Source organism: Mobula hypostoma, chromosome 15 (assembly GCF_963921235.1).
Source record: "Mobula hypostoma chromosome 15, sMobHyp1.1, whole genome shotgun sequence".
NCBI lineage: Eukaryota > Metazoa > Chordata > Chondrichthyes > Myliobatiformes > Myliobatidae > Mobula > Mobula hypostoma.
This window is the reverse complement of record NC_086111.1, coordinates 19,966,880-19,993,472: the sequence shown is the minus strand read 5'-3', so window position 1 is coordinate 19,993,472 and position 26,593 is coordinate 19,966,880. Positions and strand designations below refer to the sequence as shown.

General features: G+C 42.2%; 1 protein-coding gene across 1 annotated transcript in view; it reads right to left on the bottom strand.

The window, feature by feature from the left end:
- Positions 1-26,593, bottom strand: part of bap1 (BRCA1 associated protein-1 (ubiquitin carboxy-terminal hydrolase)) — an 85,474-nt gene that overhangs the window by 6,747 nt on the left and 52,134 nt on the right. Inside the window, exons 8-13 of the mRNA XM_063067826.1 lie at positions 21,925-22,003; positions 20,363-20,486; positions 17,495-17,642; positions 15,322-15,506; positions 8,536-8,669; positions 6,546-6,994 (exon numbers count right to left, since the gene is read on the bottom strand). Coding sequence (XP_062923896.1) covers positions 6,546-6,994; positions 8,536-8,669; positions 15,322-15,506; positions 17,495-17,642; positions 20,363-20,486; positions 21,925-22,003 — 1,119 coding nt within the window. The remainder of the gene's footprint in view (positions 1-6,545; positions 6,995-8,535; positions 8,670-15,321; positions 15,507-17,494; positions 17,643-20,362; positions 20,487-21,924; positions 22,004-26,593) is intronic.

The window sequence follows — 26,593 nt, the reverse complement described above, 5'->3', positions numbered from 1 at the left end:
CTGCCACTTCTCAGCCCAGCTTTGCATCTTATCGATGTCCCGCTGTAACCTCTGACAGCCCTCTACACCATCCACAACACCCCTAACCTTTGTGTCATCAGCAAATTTACTAACCCATCCCTCCACTTCCTCATCCAGGTCATTCATAAAAATCATGAAGAGAAGGGTCCCAGAGGCACACCACTGGTCACCAACCTCCATGCAGAATATGACCCATCTACAATCAAACTTTGCTTTCTGTGGGCAAGCCAATTCTGGATCCACAAAGCAAGGTCCCTTTGGATCCCATGCCTCCTTACTTTCTCAATAAGCCTTGCATGGGGTACCTTATCAAATGCCTTGCTGAAATCCATATACACTACACCTACTGCTCTTCCTTCATCAACATGTTTAGTCACATCCTCAAAAAAATCAGGCTTGTAAGGCATGACCTGCCTTTGACAAAGCCATGCTGACTATTCCTAATCATATTATGCCTCTCCAAATGTTCATAAACCCTGCCTCTCAGGAACTTTTCCATCAACTTACTAACCACTGAAGCAAGTCTCACTGGTCTATAATTTCCTGAGCTATCTCTACTCCCTTTCTTGAATAAGGGAACAACATCTGCAACCCTCTAATCCTCTGGAACCTCTCCCGTCCCCATTGATGATGCAAAGATCATTGCCAGAGGCTCAGCAATCTCCTCTCTCGCCTCCCACAGTAGTGTGGGATACATCTCGTCAGGCCCCAGAGACTTATACAACTTGGTGCTTTCCAAAAGCTCCAGCACATCCTCTTTCTTAATGTCTATATGCTTATGCTTTTCAATCCGCTGTAAGTCACCCCTACAATTGCCAAGATCCTTTTCCATAGTGAATACTGAAGCAAAGTATTCCTTAAGTACCTCTGCTATCTCCTCCGGTTCCATACACACTTTTCCACTGTCACACTTGATTGGTCGTATTCCCTCATGTCTTATCCTCTTGCTCTTGTAAAATAGTTTTTTACTGTAGCTCAGTACATGTGATAATAACGTATCAATTTAACTTCCTAAAAAGGGCACATTGAAGCTAATTGCACCAACCTTATTTGCTGTACCTGCCCATCACAACTCTTTCTAGCCAGGAGTGCCAAGTAAGTGAATCACTTCTGCCTCCTGTGACGGTAGACATCTCAGGTGAAGACAACTCCAGCCAATTAGATTCAGTCCAAAATCCTGTCACGAGATATCTGTGAGCATGCATGGTGGCAGGGCTCAGGCCTCTCGTAACGCCCCTGCCAGAGCGCTGTGCTTCCTCCCGCATTCCCAAGGTTAGGGTTAGTTAATGAGTTGTGGGCAAGTTATGCTGGTGCTGGAAGCATGGTGACATTGCGGGCTGCCCAGGACAATTCTCGCTGATTAGATTTGATGCAAATGGCGCATTTCACTATATTTCAATGTGTACATGACAAATAAAAGTCTTTATTCTTTAATCTTATGTCCCAGAGTTGCCCTTTAGCCAAGCTGTTTAATTTCAACACAAAGAAAATCACATTTTGAAAAATTGCCCAGATTTGTTCTGCCCAAAAATGACATATACAATCCTGCTAATAACAGTACTCAAACACCACAGTGCCATACAGAAGCACTCACCAATAACCTGCTACTGATGTTGGGTTTAGGTTTTCCTGAATCGTGCGGCTCCAGACCTCATTACAGATAAAGAGTTATTGGTGAAACAAGAAGTGACCTTGAGCCTTGACGGATCTTGACAAAGTGCAACCCCAAAAACACTCAGGAAGCTCGACACAATTCAGGACAAAGTAGACAGGCATCCTTAGGCACAGATTCTCTTTGCAACCAATGTGCTCTGGCAGCAATGAGTCTCAACAAGATGTACTGCGAAGATGTAGTGTGAAGAGCTGAGGAAATACTTGTGGAGACTGTTAAAGGTGGTGTGGAGACCAGGTGTTGTTCCTTTGTCAAGGATTGAGGCTGAAGGAGTATACATCCCGAAGGAAGAGAATTCTACTACATTGAATCAGTTCCAACCAATTTCACTCCTGGATGTAGAGGGGAAGATTATGTTTGGCATTCTAGCAGAAAGAATATCTTCATTTGTGATAGCAAATGGATTGGTAAATACATCTGTGCAGAAGGCAGGAACACCAGGCTTCCTGGGATGCCTTGAACATACTAGTATGATATGGCACACCATCCAGGAGTCGAAAAGGTCGAGAAGAAATCTGGCTATAGTTTGGCTTGATCTTGCAAATGCATATAGTTCTGTTCCCCATGCCCTATAACCATATAACAATTACAGCACGGAAACAGGCCATCTCAGCCCTTCTAGTCCGTGCCGAACTCTTACTCTCACCTAGTCCCACCGACCTGCACTCAGCTCATAACCCTCCATTCCTTTCCTGTCCAGATAGCTATCCAATTTAACTTTAAATGACAACATCGAACCTGCCTCAACCACTTCTGCTGGAAGCTCGTTCCACACAGCTACCACTCTCTGAGTAAAGAAGTTCCCCCTCATGTTACCCCTAAACTTTTGCCCTTTAACTCTCAAGTCCTCTTGTTCAAATCTCCCCATTCTCAATGGAAAAAGTCTATCCACATCAACTCTATCTATCCCTCTCATAATTTTAAATACCTCTATCAAGTCCCCCCTCAACCTTCTATGTTCCAAAGAACAAAGACCCAACTTGTTCAACCTTTCTCTGTAACTTAGGAGATGAAACTTATGTAACATTCTAGTAAATCTCCTCTGTACTCTCTCAATTTTATTGACATTTTTCCTATAATTCAGTGACCAGAACTGTACACAATACTCCAATTTTGACTTTACCAATGCCTTATACAATTTCAGCATTACATCCCAACACCTATACTCAATGCTCTGATTTATAAAGGCCAGTATACCAAAAGCTTTCTTCACTATCCTATCCACATGAGATTCCACCTTCAGGGAACTATGCACCATTATTCCTAGATCCCTCTGTTCTACTGCATTCTCCAATGCCCTACCATTTACCATGCATGTCCTATTTTGATTAGTCCTACCAAAGTGTAGCACCTCACATTTATCAGCATTAAACTCCATCTGCCATCTTTCAGCCCACTCTTCTAAGTGGTCTAAATCTCTCTGCACGCTTTGAAAACCTACCTCATCATCCACAACACCACCTATCTTAGTATTATCTGCATACTTACTAATCCAATTTACCACCCCATCATCCGGATCATTAATATATATGACAAACAACATTGGACCCAGTACAGATCCCTGAGGCACACTACTAGACACCGTCCTCCAATCTGACACACAGTTATCCACCACTACCCTCTGGCGTCTCCCATCCAGCCACTGCTGAATCCATTTTACTACTTCGATATTAGTACCTAACGATTGAACCTTCCTAACTAACCTTCAGTATGGAACCTTGTCAAAGACCTTACTGAAGTCCATAGGCCTTACTGAAACCCTGATTGAGTTTGTGATGGAATTCCTATGGATTCCTGCTAAGATGAGGAACTTTGTTATGCAGTACTACAATGATTTCAGGATGAGGTTTTCCACTCAGCAGTTTACAACTACGTGGCAGAACTTGGATGTTGGAATCTCAATGGGATGTGCGATTTCACCCATCCTTTTGTGTTAGCCATGGAGGTCATTGTGAGGGCTGCAGAATCAGTAGGACCAGGTGTCGCACTTGATGACAGAGGGGAGTTACCACCAATACGAGTGTTCATGGACGATCTCACCCTTTTGGGTCCCAGCACGGAGGCAGTGGAAAGTGTACTATCTAGACTCGAGGTGCTAATGGATTGGGAAAGAATGAAGTTCAAGACCAAGAAGTCAAGGAACCTTGTTCTTAGGAGAGGAAAGCCGGTTGACTTCCAATTCGCCCTTTGTGGAGAGGAGATTCCATCCATCCAGGACCAACCAGTTAAGAGCCTCGGGCAATGGTACACAGAGTTGCTGAGAGACACCAAGAGGGTTCAAGAGACAGGAGGACAGATCAGCAGAGGTATGATGGGTGTCGACAAGTGTGGCTTGCCTGGCAAGTTGAAGTTGTGGTGCTTGCAACACAGACTGATGCCACGGATAATGTGGTCACTAACTGTCTATGAAGTGGCAATGTCCCGTGTTGAGGCAATGGAACGGAAGATCAACAAGTATGTGAAGAAGTGGCTGGGAGTACCGAGCAGCCTCACCAATGTTGCAATCCACAGTAGCCAGACAAAGCTTACCATCCCAGTGCAATACCTTGTTGAAGAGGTTAAGGTAGCCAAAGTAAGATCATTCTTGATGCTTCGAGACCTGAAAGACACTGTCATCAAGAACACCCAGGCGTATGTGAGATCAGACAGGAAGTGGTCAGCCCGTGTAGCAGTTGATGAGGCAGAGTCCAGATTGAAGCACAAGGAGACAGTTGGGGCTATCCAGCTAGGCCGCCAGGGACTTGGATGGACAACCCACAAGTGGTGGTCATCTTCTACAGGTAAGGAGCGCCGTGAGCTTGTAACACAAGAAATATGAGAAGTAGAAGAGGAGAAGAGGTTAGCTAAAACAGCTGGCCTAGCCAAACAAGGGGCTTGGACCCGGTGGGAAAGTGTTGAACAACGACACCTACCTTGGAATGTCCTGTGGCAGATGGAACTGCTCCGCATTTCTTTTCTATGCAGAGCAGCGTACGATCTGCTCCCAACACCTGCCAACCTCAGCACCTGGTATGAAGATAAGACAGACAGGTGTGCTGCTTGTGGCGAGAAGGGAACACTTCAACATATTTTGAGTGCATGCAGAGTCAATCTTTCCAGCGGCATGTACACTTGGAGACATAACAACGTTCTCAAAGTTGTAACAGAAGCGGTTGAGCAGAGAGTACTGCAGCACAACTTATCTCATGCCCCATGCTGCACAGAACATCACATATCATTTGTGAAAGAAGGCTCCAAGTCAAGGGTGTACAGCACAGGCTCACGATCAAGCATACTTTCTTCAGCCAATGATTGGTGTGTCAAGGCTGACCTGGATGGGAAAGGCAGTTTCTCGGAGCAAATAGCTTTCACCACATTGCGTCCAGGTATAATTGTATGGTCTGACACTGGTAGAGAAGTGGTTATTGGTGAACTCACAGTCCCCTGGGAAGACAACATCGATGAAGCCCATCAGCGCAAGTTAACCAAGTATGCAGAATTAAGATCAGGCTGCAGAGGCAGAGGGTGGAAGGTCTCATGCTATCCATTCGAAGTAGGTTGCTGTGGCTTTATTGCGTTCACTTTCCAGAAGTGGCTGCGTGACCTTGGCTTCATTAGAAGAGAGATCAAGTCAACCAGCAGGGCTGTAGCTGAGGCAGCAGAGACAGGATCATCATGGGTGTGGACCAAGTATGTCCAGAGGGGCAGATAGTCAGACAGTGTATCCATCTTTTGCAAACCCTTCAGTAGTGGCATAGATACCTGAAGAGTAGACTATCTGTTGGATGGAAGCGACCAACAACTCTGATAGAGGCAGATGCCAAGTTTTTAAGCTCACCAGTGGGGGGTGGTACTTTAGTACTGCTGGCCCACCACCTCGAGGGAGTCTTGATCATAAGCAGCCGAAACTCCTGAAGACAGGTGGGAGATCAACTGATGATCCCACTGGTGATAGCCCAGGACAGTTAACATCTTAGTCCAAGTTTATTTTCAATTCAATTCTGAAGTCTGGAGCCACATGATACAGGAAAACCCAAGCTCAGTAGTAGATTATCGGTGAGTGCTTTTTTGACAGTGGACCAGTCCAGCTGAAGGGTCTTGACATGAAATTTCAACTGCCCATTTAAAACCTCGAAACATAGGAGCAGAATTTGGCAACTTGGCCCATCCTGGCTGCCCTATCATTCTGTTATGACCATTCTCTTGCCTTCTCCCCGTAACCTCTGACGCCCTTACTAATCAAGGACCTATTAACCTCCGTTTTAAATATACTAATGGCTTAGCCTCCACACCTCTGGTCCCAGGTTCCCTCAATACAGGAACCATCCTCTCCACTTCCACTCTATCTAGGCCTTTCAATACTTGATAGGTTTCAATGAGATACCCCCTCATTCTTCTAAACTCCAGTGAATACAGGCCCAGAGGCATCAAATGCTCTTCATATATTAATCCTTTCATTCCTGGAATCATTCTCATGAACTTCCTCTGTATCATCTCCAATGCCAGCACCTCCTTTTTTTGCATAAGGTGCCCAAAACTCTTCACAATACTCCAAGGATGGACTGACCAATGCTTTATAAAGCCTCAACATCACATCCTTGGGTGATGGCAGGTGCTGCCTGAGCCACTCAGTTCCTCCAACATTTTGCTCTCTAGTTCAAGGTTAACACTCACCACTTATTTTGCCATTTGTAAGTTAATTAACGATGGAAATTAAAAACTGCCCTGTAGGGAAAGGCCAGCATATTTCTTACACTGTGACAGAGATCTTAGATAAATAAAACTGCAAATGTTTAAAGCACCTTGGATGTTCTGGGCGTGTTAAAACAAATATTTTCAGTTTAGGACTTCACTTTCTCACTATTTGACTCACCGGTGATTCCAAGGGTCTGTAGCGTTCCTTCATCGCCCAGGTGCAACAGGTTTGTGCTAACAACGGGACCGAGGTCCCGCACCGCTCGGTTGTAACGCATGCAGTCGACACGAGATAGACTTTCCTCCTCCCCAAACAGCACCTTGGAAAAGTGAGAGGTGACCGGGCTGGAGGGACGAGTGGGATTGGCTGAGCGGATGGGGGAGCGGAGTGGGGAGTTGAAAGCACTCCCAATCTCAGAGGCAGTGTCCGTACTCTCGTTGCTGGGCGTTGGGGAAGCCTGGGGGTGAGCTGGAACACCTCCAAGGGTTTTTATGGAAAGGGGAATTGACAAGTCTTTCTGAGATTCCTTGAGTTTCTCAGTCAGCACGTTAATAGTGTTGGGCTGCAGAAGAGAAAGCTGCTCAGTGGGTCGTTGTTCCTGTAACAGATGGCTCTTCCTTTTATACCTGAAACACAGCAAAATAAGTACAGAGTTTGCTGCTGACAAAATGAAAAAGACTTTTTAATACGTTAAGGAGGTCAAATTTGAGGGCAGAATACAGGGCTAAAGGCAGGATTCTTATCAGTGTGGAGGAACAGGTGGATCTTGGTGTCCACATCCATAGATCTCTCAACATTGCCGCGTAAATTGATAGGGCTGTTAAGAAGGTGTATGGTGAATGGGCCTTCCTTAGTTGGGGGATTGAGGTCAAGAGCCGCAAGATCATTTTGCAGCTCTACAAAACCCTGGTAGGACATGGGATACTGTGTCAGACCTGGTCACTTCATTATAGGAAGGACGTGGAAGTTTTTAGAGAGGATGCGGAGATTTGCTAGGTTGCTCCCTGGATTGGAAAGCATGTTTTATGAGGACAGGTTAAGCAAGCAAGAGATTTTCTCTTTGGAGCGAAGGAGGATGAGAGGCGACTCGATAAGAGTGTATAGATTATGAGAGGCATAGACAGAGTGGACAGCCAGCACCTTTCACCCAGAGCAGCAATGACCAATACCAGAGGACATCCTTACATCCTTTTAAGGTGAGTGAAGGAAAGTTTCAGGGAGATGGCAAAGGTAGCCCCCCCACAGAGTGGTGGGTGCCTGAAATGCACTGGTGATGGTAGAGACAAATACATTTAGAGGCCTTTAAGAAATTCTTAGATAGGCACACGAATGATAGAAAAATGAGGGCTATGTAGGAGGACCATGGTTAAATTGATCTTAGACTAGGTCAAGAGATTGGCACAACATTGTGAGCCACAGGGTCAGTATTGTGCTGCAGTGTTCTATGTAGCTGAGGCATTAATCTGACTGATTGACTTGGCATGGTTTTTCCATACTGCACACTTACAGTATTTCTCTGATTCCAAGGTCCTCTAGTGTACACTGGATAACTATTGGCAGCAGAACCTGAGCTCTGCTGAGATAAGGATGAAAAGCAAGTCGGGGTCTCATTGCAAATGCTTATCCTGACACATGTAAACGTAGAAATTGCCAGTGAACTGTTTAGAGCTTGGTTATCATGTCCTCTGGGTTAAATAGTCTGCCAATCCCACTTTCTAGACAATTACACATTAAATACAAATGTGATATTCCAGGGTAGATAACGTTAAAAAATTATATCCTATGGGTGCCTTCAGGGCCACTCTTGTTTCTATTTCTCATGTTCTTCAACAGCACTGGGAAGATAGAGGAAAAGAAAAGAACCAAAGTAAGCCCACGATCTGCAGCTAGTAAATGCTGGTCTCTCTCCCTCCTTTCAAATACAGTGCACTCACATTTACTACCATCTAACCCACAGGAACAATGTTAAGTATTGTACTATGACTGAACAATTAACAAGGCAGAAAAATATATGTCAACTAAATTAATTTGCAGCAGATTTGAAAAGCAATGATTTCTTTATATGCTTGTGATTCTGCTCCTCTGAAAGTATTAGCACCAAGCTGTGACTAGTTACTAACAGGTCAATTTGTTGGATTGCCAAGGACAGTATACATCCTGTACTGACCTAATAGCAGTGTTTGTGTTCTGGCAATCCTCCTCCTCTTCCTCATCGTATTCATCATCATTGTCTGAGTAACGGTGGTGAGGGGGGATGGGAAGGCGGCCTCGACCAACTCCGGATGCAAAATCTTCCTCTTCCTGTAGGGAGGCAATAACAGGTATAACACCCTAACCAGGCTGTTCAGGTGGGGGGACCTTTGGAAGTAATAATCTGGGGGGAAAAATTATGCGACATATAAGAAACCAAAATAGGCTAATAAATGAAAGAGCAGATTTGCAAACTGACTTTATTTAAGTCATTGCGTCCTTTGATGGAGAGAATACTTTGTGTGTGTGTATAGGCATTAAAATGTGATAAAGTAGCAAATAATAGAACTAGAGACACAAGGGTCTATAGATGCTGGGTTGGCACTGTAGTGTAGTGGTTTACAGCTCCAATGGTCACGGATCGGGGTTCGATACCCGCTGCCATCCATAAGGAGTTTGTACATTGTCTCCATGGATTTCCTCTACACATTCCGGTTTCCTCCCATATTCCAAGGACAGATGGTTAGGGTTATTGAGCTGTGGGTATGCTATGTTGGTGTTAGAAGCATGGCGACACTTGCAAGCTGCCCAAAGAACATCGCAAACAATAAGTCAAATGATGTACATGTATGTGTTGATGTACATGTGAAAAATAAAGCTAATCTTTATCTGGAGCAATACACAAACACTGGAGGAACTCAGCAGGCCAGGCAGCACCTATGGAAGAAATGGACAGTTGATGGTTGGGTTGAGACCCTTCATCTGGACTGACAGAGCAGAGATGATCAGTATATTGGGGCAAGGACAAATTTTTGATGTATCCAGGTGATAGGAAAAATCGAGCAGAGCATGGAAATAGCACCAGGAGCTGGTAAACAATAGGCAGGACGAAGGGATGGAAATGAAGGAATCTGATAGGAGAGGGAGGTGGAGCATGGAATCAAGTAAGAGGGGTGGGGAGGGCAGACTGGAACAGCGGGGAAGAGGGCCACAGAGAAGTGTATGGGTGATGGGAGGCAGAGAACAGAGATGGGGCGGTTTACCTGAAGTCGGAGAATTCAATGCTCATGTTGTCAGGGTGTAGATTACCCAGGCAGAAGAAAAGGTGCCTTCAGTTTGTGTTTGGCTTCACCCTGACAGTGGTGGAGGCTGAGGACAGACATGTCCGTGTAGGAATAGAGAGGAGAATTAAAACCATAGTGGATAGAGAATAGGTGTTTGGCAGAGCAGTCACCTAGCTTTACCAACCTTGATTTGAGTATAAAGGGAATAATTTCGAAGTGGGGAATTCACATAAAATCAGAAGCAGATTAAACAATGAGGAAGCGAGTATCAGACTTCATGTAGGCACAAACAACCGAATGAAAATGGCAGCGTAAGGAATATATTAGCAAAGAAAGGCAAGGTCAGTCACATAGGGAATGTAGAAACCAAGGAATGTTTATACACAAACATTTGAAGATCACATAACAACCTGAGAAACACTAGGAACTCTGGAGCAATTCAACGGCTCAGGCAGCATCTATGGAGAAAAATGGACAGTCAATGTTCCAAGCGGAGACTCTTTATCTGGATTGAAAGATAGATGGGAAACAGCTAGTATTAAGAGGTGAAGAGAAAGTGTTGAAGCAAGAGCTGATAGGCGAGCGGTAAAAGCAACTTACAGTAGTGAGTGAAAAATCAGAGGTTCCTCGGCTTTATAAATAGAGAAAGGAAGCATAGAATTTATGCTACAGCTTTGTTAAAGTTCAAAGTAAATTTATTATCAATGTACATCTATGTCACCATATACTACCTTAAGATTCATTTTCTTGCAGGCATTCACAAGAAAATAAAGAAATATGATAGAATTCATGAAAATCTATCTATGACAAAGACTAACAAAACAAGCAACGTGCAAACAGACAAACTATGCAAATACTAAGTAAATAAATAAAGAAATTATTACTGAGAACATGAGTTGTAGAGTCCTTGAAAGTGAGTCTATGGGCTTTGAAGTCAGTTCAGCATTGAGGTAAGTGAAGTTGTCCACACTAGATCAGGAGCCTGATGGTTGAGGGGTAATAACAGTTCCTGAACCTGGAGATGTGGGAACTAAGGCTCCTGTAACTCCCTCCCAATGGCCGCAGCGAGAAGAGAACATGGCCTGCTTTCTTCCGGCAGTGTTCCTTGTAAATGTGTTTACTGATTTGCAAAAGTACTATTGTGTTCATTTCTAGCTACCAAATCTTAGGAAGAATGTCAAAAAAGTGGATAGTATCGAGATAAGCATCAGGCATCAGGAACTTCAATCGCAGTGCCTTGAAAAAGTATTCAGCCCCGACAACTATTTTCACATTTTACTGTCTCATTTTCTAAATTTAAAATATATTGAAGTAGGATTTTTGAGCTAATCTACAAAATGTTGTGCATCATGCAAAATCAAAAGAAAAATTCTAAAACCTGACAATTTACTGAAAATTAAAAGCAAAAATTGTGAGCCTGAAAAAGTATTCATCCCCTTTATCATTACTACACTAAATTTCCTCAGGTGCAATATACAGTATTAACTCACTCAATGTGCTGATGTAGAAAATTGGAGGATCAGCTGTTTTCAATGAATTCATAATAAATACTCCCTCTCTCTGTAAGGTCCAACAGTATGGCAGATTTTCAACAGACCAAACCAAAGTGAAGACAAAAGAGCATTCAGACAAATTAGGGAATTATAATAGAGAAGCACAAATCTGGGGAAGGGTACAAATCTACCTCAAAGGCACTGAACGTACCTCAGAGCTCAATGCAGTCCATTGTGAAAAAATGGAAAAAATATGAAACAACAGTCACACTGCCTAGATCAGGTCACCCCACTAAACTTGGTTGCCAGAGAAGAATGGCGCTTGTGAGAGGGGCTATTGTGATGCCAACAGTCTCTCCGAGTGAGCTACAGATATCATTGGCTGCACAAACGGAGATGAAGTACATAGCTCCACAATCGCTAAGGCTTTGCACAAAAAGGGCAAGGAAGAGAGGAAAGGAAGGAGCCCTGGCTAAAACAAAAGATGTGGAAGAAGGTCTTGTGGTCAGATGAGACTACAGTGGAACTTTCTGGCATCAATGCTAAGCAGTACATGTGTGTAAATGCAATACTGCACATCAGCCAGGTAACACCATCACTACTGTAAAGTACGGTGGAGGTAGCATCATGCTATGGGGATGCTTCTGGATAGCAGGGACTGGAAATCTCGTCAGGATTGATGGAAAAATGAATGCTGCTAAATACAGAGAGATCCAGCATAAAAACTTGCTAGCCTCTGCCAGAAAGCTTAAACTGGGAAGGAGGTTCATCTTTCAGCAGAACAATGATCCACAACACACTGCCAGAGCAACCAGGGACTGGCTTCAAATAAGAAAACTGACATGCTTGAATGGCTCGTCAGAGTCTAGCACCATCCCTGGCAGGGTGTTCCATATACTTGCCACTTTCTGTGTAAAGGTCTTGCCTCTGACATCTCTCCTGATCTTAACCCACTCGAACATCTCTGGCTGTCCATTGTCACTCCCCAACATTTCAGAAACTCTCAGATAGGCATGTGGATGATAGAAAAATGGAGGGCTATGTAGGAGGGAAGGGTTAGATTGATCTTAGAGTAGGTTAAAAGGTCAGCAAGACATCATGGGCTAAAGGGCCTGTACTGTGTTGTAATGTTCTATGTTCTATTTATGTGGTCTTCCATCACCGTGGAATTTTTAAAAGCACTTTACAGCCAATTAATTACTATTGTAACACTGTCATGTTAGAAAACTGACAGCTAAATAAAACGCAGAAAAGTTCACAATGACTCAGACAATTTGTGAGAGTGGGAAAAATGGAAAGGCAGAGCACTATTTACACGTGAGAGGTTGGAAGTGTCCTTGTGCACAAGTCATTAAAAGCAAACATGCAGCGAGAAGACAAATGTTACATTGGCCATCAATGCAAGATATTTTGTGTAAAGGAGCATGAATATCTCACTAGAATTATACAGGACCTCACCTGGAGTCTGCGTGTCTCCTTCTCTAGAAGATGTGTTGCCACAGAGAGAGTGCAGCAAAGGTTCTCCAGACTGACTCCTGGGATACAGGGCAGTCAAGTGAGAGGAGAACGGGTTGACTTAACATCTACTGCAGTTTTACAAGAATGGGGGGGTGGGGGGATCTCATTCAAATGCACAAAATTTGAACAGACCTTGACAAATTAAATGCAGAAAGAAATGTCTCCCCATGCATGGGGTTGGGGACTTGGAACCATGGGTCACAGAACACAGGGCAAGACACTTGGGACTGAGATGAGGATGATTTTCTTTGCAGTAGGTGGTGAACTACCACAGATGAGATGTATTGAGTTAAATGAATTTCATGAACAAAAGAGAAGAATATTTGCATATAGGATCAGCCATGATCACATTGGATGGTGACAGGTTCGAAGGGCGAATGGCCTAGTCCTCCTCCTTGGTTTTATGTTCCAAGTACAACCATTATAATGATCAGATTATGCACTTTAGATGTTGGTTGTACAATGAATTTTGTCTTTTCTTTTGCAGGGTTGTACTCCCTCACTAAGACACGAGACTCACACCCTAGATAATGGGCTCTAAGCCTCTGAAGTGAAGTTATTATTTTGGAGGACCTGTCCTGGGCCCAGGATGCAAGTGCAATTATGAAGGAAGCATGGCAGTGCATTTACTTCCTTCAGAATTTACAGAGATACGGCGTGACATCTAAAACACTGATGAAGTTCCATTGGTGTGTAGTGGAGATTATATTGACTGGCTGCATCACAGCCTGGTATGGAAACACCAATGCCCTTGAATGGAAAATACTGCAAGAAATAGTAAATACTGCCCTGCCCATCACGGGTAAAGCTCTCCCCATCATTGAGCGCATCTATATGAAATGCTATCGCAGGAAAGCAGCATCCATCACCAGGGACCCCACCCCCTCTGCCCCCCACAACCAGGGACATGCTCTCTTCTTGTTGCAGCCAACAGAAAGATGATGCAGGAGCCTCAGGACTCACACCACCAGGTTCAGGAACAGTTATTATCCCTCAACCACCAGGTTCTTGACCCAAAGGGCATAACTTCACTCAACTTCACTTGCACCATCACTGAAATGGTTCCACAACCTATGGACTCACTTTCAAGGATCCTTCATCTCACGTTCTCAGTATTTATTGCTTATTTATTTATTATTATTATTTCCTTCATTTTGTATTTGCACAGTTGATTGTCTTTTGCACTCTGGTTGAGTGCCAAAGTTGGACGGTCTTTCATTGATTCTGTTATGATTATTATTCTACAGATTTATTGAGTATGCCCACAAGAAAATGAACCTCAGCTTTGTATATAGTGACATATATGTACTTTGACAATAAATTTACTTTAAACTTTTGAATCTAACCACATTCCCCATAAATTGAAGTTGAGAAAGCTCTCAGTGAGTCATGGTTTGAGTCAGAAGGACACTAACAGCACTAATGAGTTACTCAGAATCACATCAAGAGAGAGAGTTGTTCCGAAATCAGCAATAACATGTGAAAATTGGTGAGGAGAATAAACACTTGCAAAATTACCAAAGAAACAGGGAAAATGCATTCGACCATCTAATGCTAACAAAACTCATGTCAGTCACAGGGAGTATCAGTAAATATCCAGATATTATAGTTTCCAAAGGAACACCTGCACCATGGTGTACCTAGCTGCTATTGACCAGACTATTCTTTCCATCAAGGATCAACTTTATTCGCCATATACATTTACATGTATTAGGAATTTGCTGTGGTGTGTTGGTGTAACATTCAACAATTATAAAGAATAGAGAATTATACAAAAACTAAAGTACAGGTATGGAACAAAATGTGCATGAACACCAGCATGTATTTACAATGTAAACAGCATTAGAAAGAGTTTAAATGAAAATAGTGCAGTGACACAGGTAATATAGAGGCGATGGGGGAGGGGGGTCAGGCCAACTAGAATGGTTGATCAGATTAACTGCCTGAGAGAAGAACTTTTAGGGCTATTAAAATAAAACCTTAAGTTTTTATTTTAATAGCCCTATAGCACTTTCCAGAAGCCTTTGGAAACGGCAGTTTGCAGGGTGGGTAGTATCTGCAATGATTTATTCTTTGTCCTGGACACATACAAGTCCTGTAGTGACGGTTGACTGCCGCCAATGATCTCTCTGCTGCCCAGACAGTTCACTGTAGTTTTTGTATATTGTGAGATATATAAAATGGGTCTACATCCAGAGTAAAACAGAAATGTAAATTTGGTCAGTAGTAAGATATCCTCGTTCCTATACAACTGAGTGATTAGGACCTTACAGTACACAGTTCTCAGTTGGTCACAGAGAATAATCGGATAATAAGTGTACAAAGATCAAATATTGCTCTGGTGTAGATTAAGTGATTTGCTTAGATTAGAGTCATACAATACTGATTAACATCTAACCCTAACCATATTTCTGAGTCCTGATGAAGGGTCTCAGCCCAAAATGCAACTGTTTATTCCTCTCCATAGATGCTGCCTGACCTTCGGATTTCCTCCAGCATTTTGTGTGTGTACTCTGGATTTCGAGCATCTTCAGAAACTCTTGTGCTCACAGTTCTTGTGCTCATTGCAAATCACCAAAGGCACTGACAGCTTTCAGGACAAAAAAAAATTCAAAAACCATTTCAAGTGCGCGTGAGTCTGGCCTCTGAAGATGACATAATGGCATTTAGTTCAACCTGCTCACTGACCTGCATTGGTGACTTGGCATAATTGTGGTTATCGAGGAAAGCTGGAAGCCGCAGGATGACAGGACTGGGAGCAGACGTGGGTCCATTTGTACTGGGCATTATAGGCTTGCTTGGAGGTTTTAGTTTGCTGGATGGGCTGGACGTACAAGGTGGCTGAGTTGGAGGTATGGAGGCTTCACTGGATCCTTTATATAAAAGAAGAGAAAAGCAGGTGACAATCCATTTGTTATGTAACATCAAACCTACAGATTCAACAATTAAAGTCCATGCACAAACCTTACTCTGACTGACAGGGTCACAGGAAATAGACTGAGCAACCCTGTAGTGTCTATACAAGTACCACATGGACCGAGATTATGTAGTGGGCCCTCAGCACCATGGATATGTACTGTGAGTACAGAGACTGTAGCAGCATTGATGGCAAGAACCATCACCTTTTGCAGGCACTGCAGTGTGGGAACTATACTGGCACTGTGTACAGCCACTGTGATTATCAGCATTATTTGCAAACACCACAGGTACCAACACTAAGTGCAAACAGGATCACCAGCACTACTCACAAGCCTCGATATTGTCAGCATCATCAGTGAGCACCAGCAGCACAGACAACAGGATCAGACGCAAACTCCATAGGCACCAGCACTGCGGTCATTAGTGTCATATGACCTCAAGACCATAAGATCACAAGATATACAAGCAGAATTGGCCATATGGCCCATCGCGTCAGCTCCACCATTTCATCATGACTGATCTAATTTTCCTCTCAGCCCCAATCTCCTGCCTTTTTCCTGTATCATGTCGTGCTATGACCAAACAAGAATTAGCCTTTGCCTTAAATATACAAGAAGACTTGGCCTCTGCAACTGCCTGTGGCAAATAATTCCACAGCTTCACCACTCTCTGGCTAAAGAAATTCCTCCTCATCTCCGTTCTAAAAGGATGCCCTTCTATTCTGAAGCTGTGTCCTCTGATCTTGGACTCTTCCACCATAGGAAACATCCTCTCCACATCCACTCTATCAAGGCCTTTCACCATTTAATAGGTTTCAATGAGGTCACCTCTCATTCTTCTGAATTCTCGTGAATACATGCCCAGAGCCATCAGAAGCTTTCATATGACAAGCCGTTTAATCCTGGAATCATTTTCATGAAACTTCCTTTGAACCCTCTCTAGTTTCAGCATATCCTTTCTAAGGTAAGGGGCCTAAACCTGCTCACAATTCTCCAAGTGAGGCCTCACCAGGGCTTTATAAAGTCTCAACATTACATCCTTGAGACCCTTTCACGACACACACAACTTTGCAAAGGAAGTCCAATGGTGAGTGGAAAAATTCAAGAGAGAACTGTTCTGTGATGGGCAGGCAGGGCTTTATTATTCCATTTCATGAACTCCTGCAGAACTCAATAGGAATGAGACTTTTAAAAGAGGAACTTAATGTTTGGACTTTCTCCTCCAGGATCTATGTTGGTATCAAATAGCTGAACGATGGGAATTCAGGATAAAATTAACAATGGTGGTGGGGCACTGGGAAACAGTTGGGGAGGAAAGAAATATAGTAATATGCTTTGGTTCCACTGGTTGGTGTAATGTCAGCAAATAGAATTACTATTCTTCTCTGAATAACAGTGTTCTAAACCAGCGCTAGAACTGCTTAGTGTAAATTATGCCTTGGTGTAGGGCAAGGACGCAATAACCAAAGAGGAGGAAAGGTAAGATGCATATGGAGTGGTGGAACGGGATCGAGGAGATTGCCGCACTGAAGGCCGGCAAGGATACAATGGGCCACAGGGCCTCCTTCTCTGTCATAATAAGGGCAATTTTCACATCTGTCTGAATCTACAAATGGGAGCCTGCCTCACCTAAAAGACAGAACCTTCAACAGTGGTGGACTCCAAGAGAACTGAACTTGGGTGTCAGCATACATTCTGTGCTCAGCTCCACAGATTTGAGATGGCAGCACTAATAACTAAGTTAGTACTAAAAGACAGGAATAGAAATGAGCACACTGTTAGAGAGGGGGAGTAATGGGAACATTACCTGTAAGTGCAAATATCACCATCTGCTTTGTGTGTCACAGTGCAAATATTAATCACCACAATCTACTCAGAAAAGCTGGCTATAAAACTTGCAGGAAACAAACTGATGACTTAATGGATGCATTGGTGAGCCTTACCTGTGTGCAGGGTTTCCTGAACATGACGTGCCTTGTTGCTTTCTGATTCAGGTGCTGGCTTGTTCAAGGCTTGCTTTGCCTCTTCCATGGCCTGAGCTTCTTGGGGTTTCTGCGTTTGGATCAGTTCAGGCTGGGTGACACGGATCAGCTGGGGAAACAAAAATCAGAAGGTCCAGTTCAAAGAGCGACTAACCTAGGATATTTCAGCAAGTTTACATAAAGCCAGCCTAGAGTAGGTGCAAATCTAACATTTGATCATAACTGATTTATTTTCCCTCTCAATCCCATTCTATGGCCTTCTCTCCATAACCTTTGACATTCTTTGCCCATTCTCCTAATCTGTCCAACTCCTTCTGCTTCCTCAATACTATCTGCCCCTCTACCTATCCTTGTATCATCTATGGGGGAGATAGCCAATTGCCCACCATTGTGAACATCTACCATAAACGCTGCCTGGGCAGAATGAAAAGCATTATCAAGGATGCATCTCACCCTAACCATGGACCTTTTTTTTAAATTAAATGCAATCATGAACAATAGACAGATCAAGTCAAATGCTGATCAAGTCAACTAGTTCCCAAAGAGAACTCTGATAGGCCAATCAGATGGTTCACTGCTGCTCAGCAATAGAACTCAAAGAACATCATATGTACAATTAAAAAATAGTAGAAATACTGGAGTCATGATGATCACCTGCCCATCCAGTAGGCGCTACAGGAGCCTCCGCTCCCGCACCAGCAGGCACAGGAAGAGCTTCTTCCCTGAGGCTGTGACCCTGCTGAACCTCTCATCACAGCGCTAAGCAGTATTGCACCCATATTGTACTGTCTCAGTACTTTTATATTTGTGTGCTGTAGCACTTATTCTTTATTCGCAGTTATTTTGTAATTAACACTATTCTTTGCATTTCTCGTTAGATGCTAACTGCATTTCATTGGCTTTGTATCTGTGCTCGGCACAATGACAATAAAATTGAATCTAATCTAAATAAAGGGGGGAGAAATGCAATGGTGTTATCTGGTTATTTAAATACACAGTATAGAAAACTATTGAGAGCATATATAGAAATTTCCTGGGCCTAAAGATAGTGTCCATGTTATAAAAAAGTCAATTAAACTACATTTCTGAAGAGCTTCACTATGGCTTCTTCAACATGATAACCAATAATGTTAAAGTGCAGTCAGTGCTAAGGTGAAGGTAGCACAGAAACCAATTTCTGCAAATCCCACAAATTAATTATAGATACTGGCTAGAGGAATATTAGTAACTCTACTGGACAGGGCTTAACTCTTTTTTCATCTACCAGAGTTGGAAAACTCTTAATGTCTCAACTGAAATGTGTCTCCATGCAGAGACTCACAAGAGACTGCAGATACTGAAATAAAAATAAATTTGAGAGAAAATTTGCATGTAATATTAATTCAATGAGATTCTGCTGATATATGGAGTTAAAAAAAACAACTCTGGAGGAACTCAGTAGGTTTTCAAGGTTTTTTTGGGGGGAACTGAACAGTGGACATTCCAAGTTGAGATCCATCAGCCTGATAAAGGGTCTGAACCCATAATGTTGACAGTTTATTTCCCTTTACAGCACTAACAGCTGAATTCCTCCAGCAGATTTCTTTTTTAAAATTCTCTTCACGTGCGCTGGAGAGGAAGCATAGACAAAGAACATGGGTTTACAGTAGAATTTACACTGAACAGTATTGCTATTTTATTAATGACAAAGTATTTTTTCTCAGGATGTCTGTACACCTAGTAGCCACTTTATTAAGACCTACTGTACTTAATAAAGTGGCCGCTAAGTATATGCTAGTGGTCTTCTGCTGTTGTAGCCAATTCAATTCTAGGTTCAACATGTTGTGTGTTCAGAAATGCTCTTCTGCATGTCACTGTTGTAACACGTGGTTATTTGAGGTACTGTTGCTTTCCTGTCAGCTTGAACCAGTCTAGCCATTCTCTGCTGACCTTTCTCATTAAGGAGGTGTTTTCGCCTATAGAACTACTGCTCTCTGCATTTTTGTTTCTCGCACCATTCTCTGTAAACTCTAGAGGCTGTTGTGTGTGAAAATCCCATGAGATCAGCAGTTTCTGAGATAATCAAACCACCCCATCTGGCACCAACAAGCACTTGTATCACATTTCTTTCGTATGTGATATTTGATCTGAACAACAACTGAACCTTTTAACAATGTCTGCATGCTTTTCTGCATTGAGTTGCTGCCACATGTTTGGCCAATCAGACATGCATTAATGAGGTGTATAAGTATACCTGATAAAGCGGCCACTGAGTGTACTTGTTACTATGCTCAGAATGGTCTAAGTTAAAAACCAGAAAATACAGATGGTCAAAGCCGCCACCTTGGTGTTCCTGTGTGAATGATGGTGGTATCTGAAGTCACACTCCATTCCTTTCAAACATTGAAGGACAGAAAAAGCTCTAGTGCATCCAGCCTGCTGCCTGTGATACCCTGTGTGTGACAACATGACAACATACAGAGAACCAAACCCATTCAAAATAATGTGATATTATGGCAAACCCTGAAAGGCAGGCCCACACCACGGTTAAAGACAACAAAAAACACTAACAAAAAGATATCTGACACATTCTCTCCAAATTATGAATGGCTCCTGGTTGTTCTGCTCATGAATTCCCCACAGTACAAAATTAACACGATCAAAGCCAAGTGGTCCAGTTCTCTGTCATGAACAACTGTTCCAAATTTCCATCATCCCCTCCAAAAGAATTATTTATTTAAATCTAACCTAGCTCCGGTCTTTCGTCATTTAATATTGCAACTGCAGGTCTTCCTCAACCCATACAATTGAAACAAGTCATCAGAATTTGTGATGTGATTAGGTCAATACCTGCTGGAGGGCCTCGAGCACCGTCTGCCGGTTCATTTTCAGAAGGCTCAATTTGGTCTCGTACTTCATTCTGCGATCTGGCACCACAGCCATGAGATTGAAACGGATATCATGGTATGGTTCTCTGTGACAAACAAAAACTATTTTAGACAATACGAAATAATGAAGTGGCTTCAAATTCACACACAGAACTGTGATCCCTGTCCACTAAAGGCACAAAGTTACTGCCAACAACCTATCAGCAATATCAAAAGCCTGTGCTTGCCCAGCATTCTGTTGACTTTAGATTGAATGGTCGTAAGGGCACCATAATTAGCTGTAGCAGAGCTGGGAAAGAAGCAACTTCTACCAAAAATATGAAAAACATCAGTCAAGCCACGTGCTCCTGATTCTCCTCAGTGACAAGAAGATAACAAAGCAGTTAACCTTGGGAACAGTGAAGCTGTTGTCACGTCTCTCTATCACAAACTTTATTCACCCTCTACCAAACCAGCTAAGTTAGACCATTTTCAAATGTGCTATTGTGTCTAACTCTGAGACAAGTTTCTGTTCCATCACAACATCTGCTGATGTCTCCCACTTTGGTTCATCCATTGCTGAAAAATGTTGTCGATGTTGATGTTATTCTGGACTTGAGGCATATCCAGTCTCCCAACCTGAACACATAATCAATACTCTGATACTTGAACCCTGCATTGTCTCTTTCATCTATCACCATTTTCCCACCCTCTGACAATTATCATAATTTAAATCCTCAAATTGGTTTTTGAATCTCTCCCTCGTCTCTCCTCCTCACAAACCTTACAAATCTTTTAATCGCTGTACTCCTCCAATTTGATCCACCATTGGCTGTATTGCTCACAGCTGCCTTGACACTGGGCTTTGGAATTCACCCTCTCTCCCCTTTACACCCTCTTGCTGAGCACGTACATAGCCATGCCTTCTGTAGCTCAGTATCAGTAACATTATATTCATAACACTGTTGTGAAATACCTTGAGATGTTTCTTACATTAAAAGCCCTGTAAATACGCGCAGTTATTGTAAATGTCATTAGACTAGTCATCTGGAGACTCGAGCTAATAAATGCATTCAAACCCAGAATTTGAACTCAACATGGTAAGGATCACAAACAAGAGAAAATCTGCAGATGCTGGAAACCCAAGCAACACACTCAAAACACTGCAGGAACTCAGCAAGGCCAGGCAGCATCTATGGAAAAGAGTACAGTCAACATTTCTTGCCAAGTCCTACTTAAGGGTCTCAGACCAAAACATCAGCTGTACCCTTTTTCCATAGACGCTGCCTGGCCTGCTGAGTTCCTCCAGCATTTTGTGTGCATCATCAACATTGTAAGGAGCTGGGTGACCATGAAGCTCTGATTGTTGCAAAATCCCAACAGTTCAATACAATATTTTAGGAAAAATAACCTGCAGTTCGATTATTTTTAAAATGTACCATCTATCTGGATAAAGTGATCCATCCCATAAGCAAGAAAGCAACAATAAAGAAGTTACAGCAAACTACTTAAAACTTCTTAAATAAAGAACGTTCAGCTCATTACCCAGCAGTAGCCAGTCCAATTCGCTCCATTATTACTCTTCGTGCTTTGTCTGTCCACTCCTCATCCTCACCCCAAGGCCCTGGAAACAGAATGTGGTCCTTCAATACATAAGCAGACAAATCAAGAACTATCTAAAGCCCGTATTATGCAAGACAAAGTACTAATTCAAATGCTGTAAGGAAAGACAATTTATTTAAACAAGTGTTGGAGAAAGGTCATGGGTCGGTAGTAAAGAATGACGAAATCAAGATATAATGAATAGGAGACATTAAACTAAAATTATTAAAGACCTATAAATTTGATAGATTGCAGGAACATGGGAAAGAATGAGATAATGATGTAACAAGACTTGCTATCATTCATGACAGAGGAGGAGTTTAGGAGGAACTAAAAAGGATTACAACAATAAAGTTTTAATTTAGACTTGAAAAGGTAACACCAAGGAAACAATTGGCTATAAAAAAAATTCCCAGAACATACACTGGTTAATTGAGGGATTCCCACACTTACAAATTGATGAGAATAGGGAAAAGAACCTACAGTAAATGTCACTGGAGATAGACTGAAATTCAATCATTGAAGGAATCATAGAACAGTTATAATATGGAATAAAGCTATTCAGCCTGTAAGGTTTTTATAGTTTTACATAAGAGTTGTCCATCTTGTCCCACTTCCCCAATCCCACCCCCTAGTGCTGCATGTTCTATCCTTCTATAATTTTACCAGTTTTCTGGATTCTACATCTGAATCTGTCTCCACTAGTATCCTCAAGCTGCATTCTACACCCTAACCACTCGCTGTTAACAAGGCTTTCTCTAGTTCATGTTCACTCCTTTTGGCAACAATCTTCATTCTTCTGATTGTTAACCCTCTGCTATGAGAATAGTTTCTCTTTCAGTCTCTCTCTCTCTCAACTATACGCCTCAAGCAGCCTCCACTGTTCCAAAGCAAACAATCCCAGTTTTTTTGCAGTCCATCCACATATCTAGAGCCATTCATTCATGGAAATATACTAGCAAGTCTCTAAGCTTTTACATCTTACCCGAGGTGCCGCACCCAGTTTGGACACAATATTCCAGTTACGACCAATTTTAAAAAGGTTCGTTGCTTTTGTGCTTTATAAAGCCCAGGATCCAACAAGTTCTTTTGATCCTTTTCTCAACTTGCCCTATAACTTTCAACGGACTGGACAGTCTAGTCTTGTTCGCTTTATGGAAGTGCCCCTTCTGGAATACGTTATAACCCATAAGTACTGAATCCTAATATTCTTCCGCTTGTTTCCGTGGAGTGACTTGAATATGCAGAATCATTAAATATATAAGCTGCACTGTGTATGTTTACTAATTGTACAAGTTACAGTTTACAGGAAAATTCCACTGGTAAAATGGTGTGAATATATCATAATAAAGTCTGCGAGGTGACTTGACAAAAGTTTAAGTGGCCAGGAACAGGGCTGTCAGTTGCAGCCTTGAACTGCCAGTCTGAGGAAAGACATAAGAACATATGGCACAAGAATCAATTCAATCTGTTATCAGAGGTTCCCAAACTTTTTAATGCCATGAACCCCTAATTTTAACTGAGGGATCTATGGACCCCAGGTTGGGAACCCCTGTGTTAAGTCATCAAAAAACTCTGTAAAGTTAATTAAACAAAATTTGGCTGTGTCAAATTCATACCGTCTTTCTCCTGCTTAAGTGTCTACTAATCTTTTATCTCTGATTACTGCTCCTGGAACTATCTCTGTCATCACTGTTATATCGACTGGTAAGTACCTATATTTTTGGACCCTCATCAGAACCAGGATATAATAATGGCAATTTTCCAGTTCTCGGACACTATCTCCAAATCTATAGGCATCTGGGCAATCATGGCTGGGACCTCTGCAATTTCCCCTCTTCTTTCTCTCAACAACTTCAGATGCATTGCATCTGGGCCAAATGACTTATCTACTTTAAATGAAGCTAGGAAATTAACTAATACCTTTTCTATCAACTCAGTTCCAATTGCTTAATGCCCTTAAGTATCATGATAGAAAGCAGCTAGAACAATGGTAAGTTTGTTATTCTAGTGTAATTCTACCCAAAATAAACAATGAGACAATAAAACAAATAAAGAGAAAGTCTGTAAAAATTCACAGACAGCATGTTTTAGTAAGGGTGAAAGGACAAGACGGCAATATAAGGAAAGCTCTAAAAGGGACACTGCGACTCAATCAAGAAGTAAAAAGGAAATGTGCAGCTAGGATTGAGGGATTCTCTTGAGGAATATACAATGTGTAGGAGTGAAGGGATTGAAGAAATTAGGAAGGCAAAAGTGTGCTATATTCTTGGTAAGTAAAAATAAAGAGAATACCAAGACATTCTATAATTATGAGTAAAAGGGTAGTCAGGAAAAGTGGACCCCTGAAGGCAAACAGATAATTTGTGTGTGGAGACAGGCAAGGTGGGTGAGCTCCTAAATGAATACTTCTCATGAATATTTTCCAAGATGACATGGAAGACAGTGGATTCACACAGAGGAATATTGGTCATCTGAAGCAGGTAATTATTAAGGAAGAGATATTAGATGACAAGTGGCGTGTAAGGATGGATAAATCCTTTGAGCTAGATGAGATATTTTCTAGGTTGCTATGGGAAGCAAGGAAGGAGATAGCTAGAGCCCCAATGAAGTACTTTCGTCAGCCACTAGATTAAACAGTCCATGGTTTGGGCCGAGACCCTTCATGACTCCTGATGAAGGGTGTCGGCTCGAAACATTGACTGTTTATTCATTTCCATAGATGCTGCTCAGTTTGCTGAGTTCCTCCAGCATTTTGTGTGTGTTGCTTAGATTTCCCGTATGGGCAGATTTCCTCATCTCACACATATGGATTAAATTCCATCTGCCACAGTTCCACCCAATTTTCCAGCTGATATGTACCCTACTCCATCATTAGACCCACTTTACTTTATACAACTCTCGCAATTTCCACATTGTTTGCAAACTTACTAAATCATTCCACCTACAATACATTATCAGCAAGGTCATTTATATTCCCTGATCCCTATGCACTGATCCAAGTGGTACACCACTTGTTCCAGAGGTTCGGCAACACCCACCCATCATCACCCTCTTCCTCCTATTACCAAGTCTATCTTGTATTCAATTTGTCAACATGCCTTGTGCATAACCTTCCAGACTAGACCTACACATGGGTTTTTGTTAAAAAGCCTTACTGAAGTCCACATAAACCACCTCTACAGCTTTGCATTCATTCATTTTCTCAGTTTATCAAAAAACCCACTGTGTTTCATGATCTTCCCTGCACAAAATAATTTTTACTTCTCCTAATTAATCCCTTTCCAAGTAAACACAAATCCTGTCCCTTCAGAATATTCTCCAGCTACTTCGCCACCACTGACGTAAGGCTCACCATCTTATAGATTCCAGACTTATCCCCAATACCCCTTTAGGAATTAAAAAAACACATAGAAGTTGGGATGTCATGTTGTAATTTTACAATGCACTTGGAATATTGCGTGCAGTTCTGGTCACCGCACTGTAGGAAGGATGAGGCTGAGTTGGAGAGAGTGAAAAGGAGATTCACAAGAACGTTGCCCCAATTGCAGGACTTTAGTTATGCAGGGAGGACAGACTCAAAGGGCTTAGTGAGTTACTTATGTTCCTAATTCTTTTGTATGTTCAAATACGAATAGAAAAGGAAATATTTTAGTTTTGCATAGCTTTAACTTGAGTTCATCCAGAGCACTATATTCAGCCCTGGATACTACAATTAGGAGATGACCACCATTGGGCTTATAGTACAGTGAAGATTCACTAGAAACATACTGAGATGAATAAGCTCTTCTCCAGCTTCCAGCCAGGCACAGATATCAATTTTAACTGACACTTTGATGAGAAACTCTGCCATCTTTCATCATGAATGATACCTGGGCATGTCTACTCCAATGGTATATATACCCTCGTCATCGTCTCTCCTGATTGGTTAGTCCTCATCCAATCAGGTTTCCGCTGTCCCACCTTAATTACAATCGAATTCCAGTTCTTACTTAGAGCAAGACCTTTGTCTTTGTTAAAATGCTTTTCTTCCAGCTTTATTTCAATGGCTTCCTTCACCAGGCAATCCCATAGTAGTTTTCTGTTGTTGATGTCAACTAACCAATCAGGAGGGACAGGCAATGGAGATATATATACCACAGGACTATGCCTGCCTTGGCATCATTCCTGATGAAGATGGCAGAGTTTGTCATAGAAACGTATGTCAAAAATCGATACCTGTACCTGGCTGGAAGCTCGAGAAGAGTTTATTCATCATATAGATGCTTCCAAGTTATTGGGATCAGAGGATGCCTTAGTAATTGGACGACCATTGATGATAGCCTCTAATTTGCAAAGTACTGTGTGGAAACCTCCTTTGTCAAGATTCCGTACCCACAAGGTGGAATTAAGGACCTTTCACACAGACCTGATTCATCTTTCCCATGTTCCTCCATGATGTGAACCAGCCGGGAGTGGGGTGGGGGTTAAAAATCTACTAAATTCCTTTCTGAAGAAGGGCATCTCTGATCCTTCTTTAAAGGCTTCTCTCAACTCATGGTCAGCTCCAAAGTTTGTCGTATTATCAGAGTGCAGTTCAGGAACCTATCCTTGTCTTGCTATTAAGCATTGA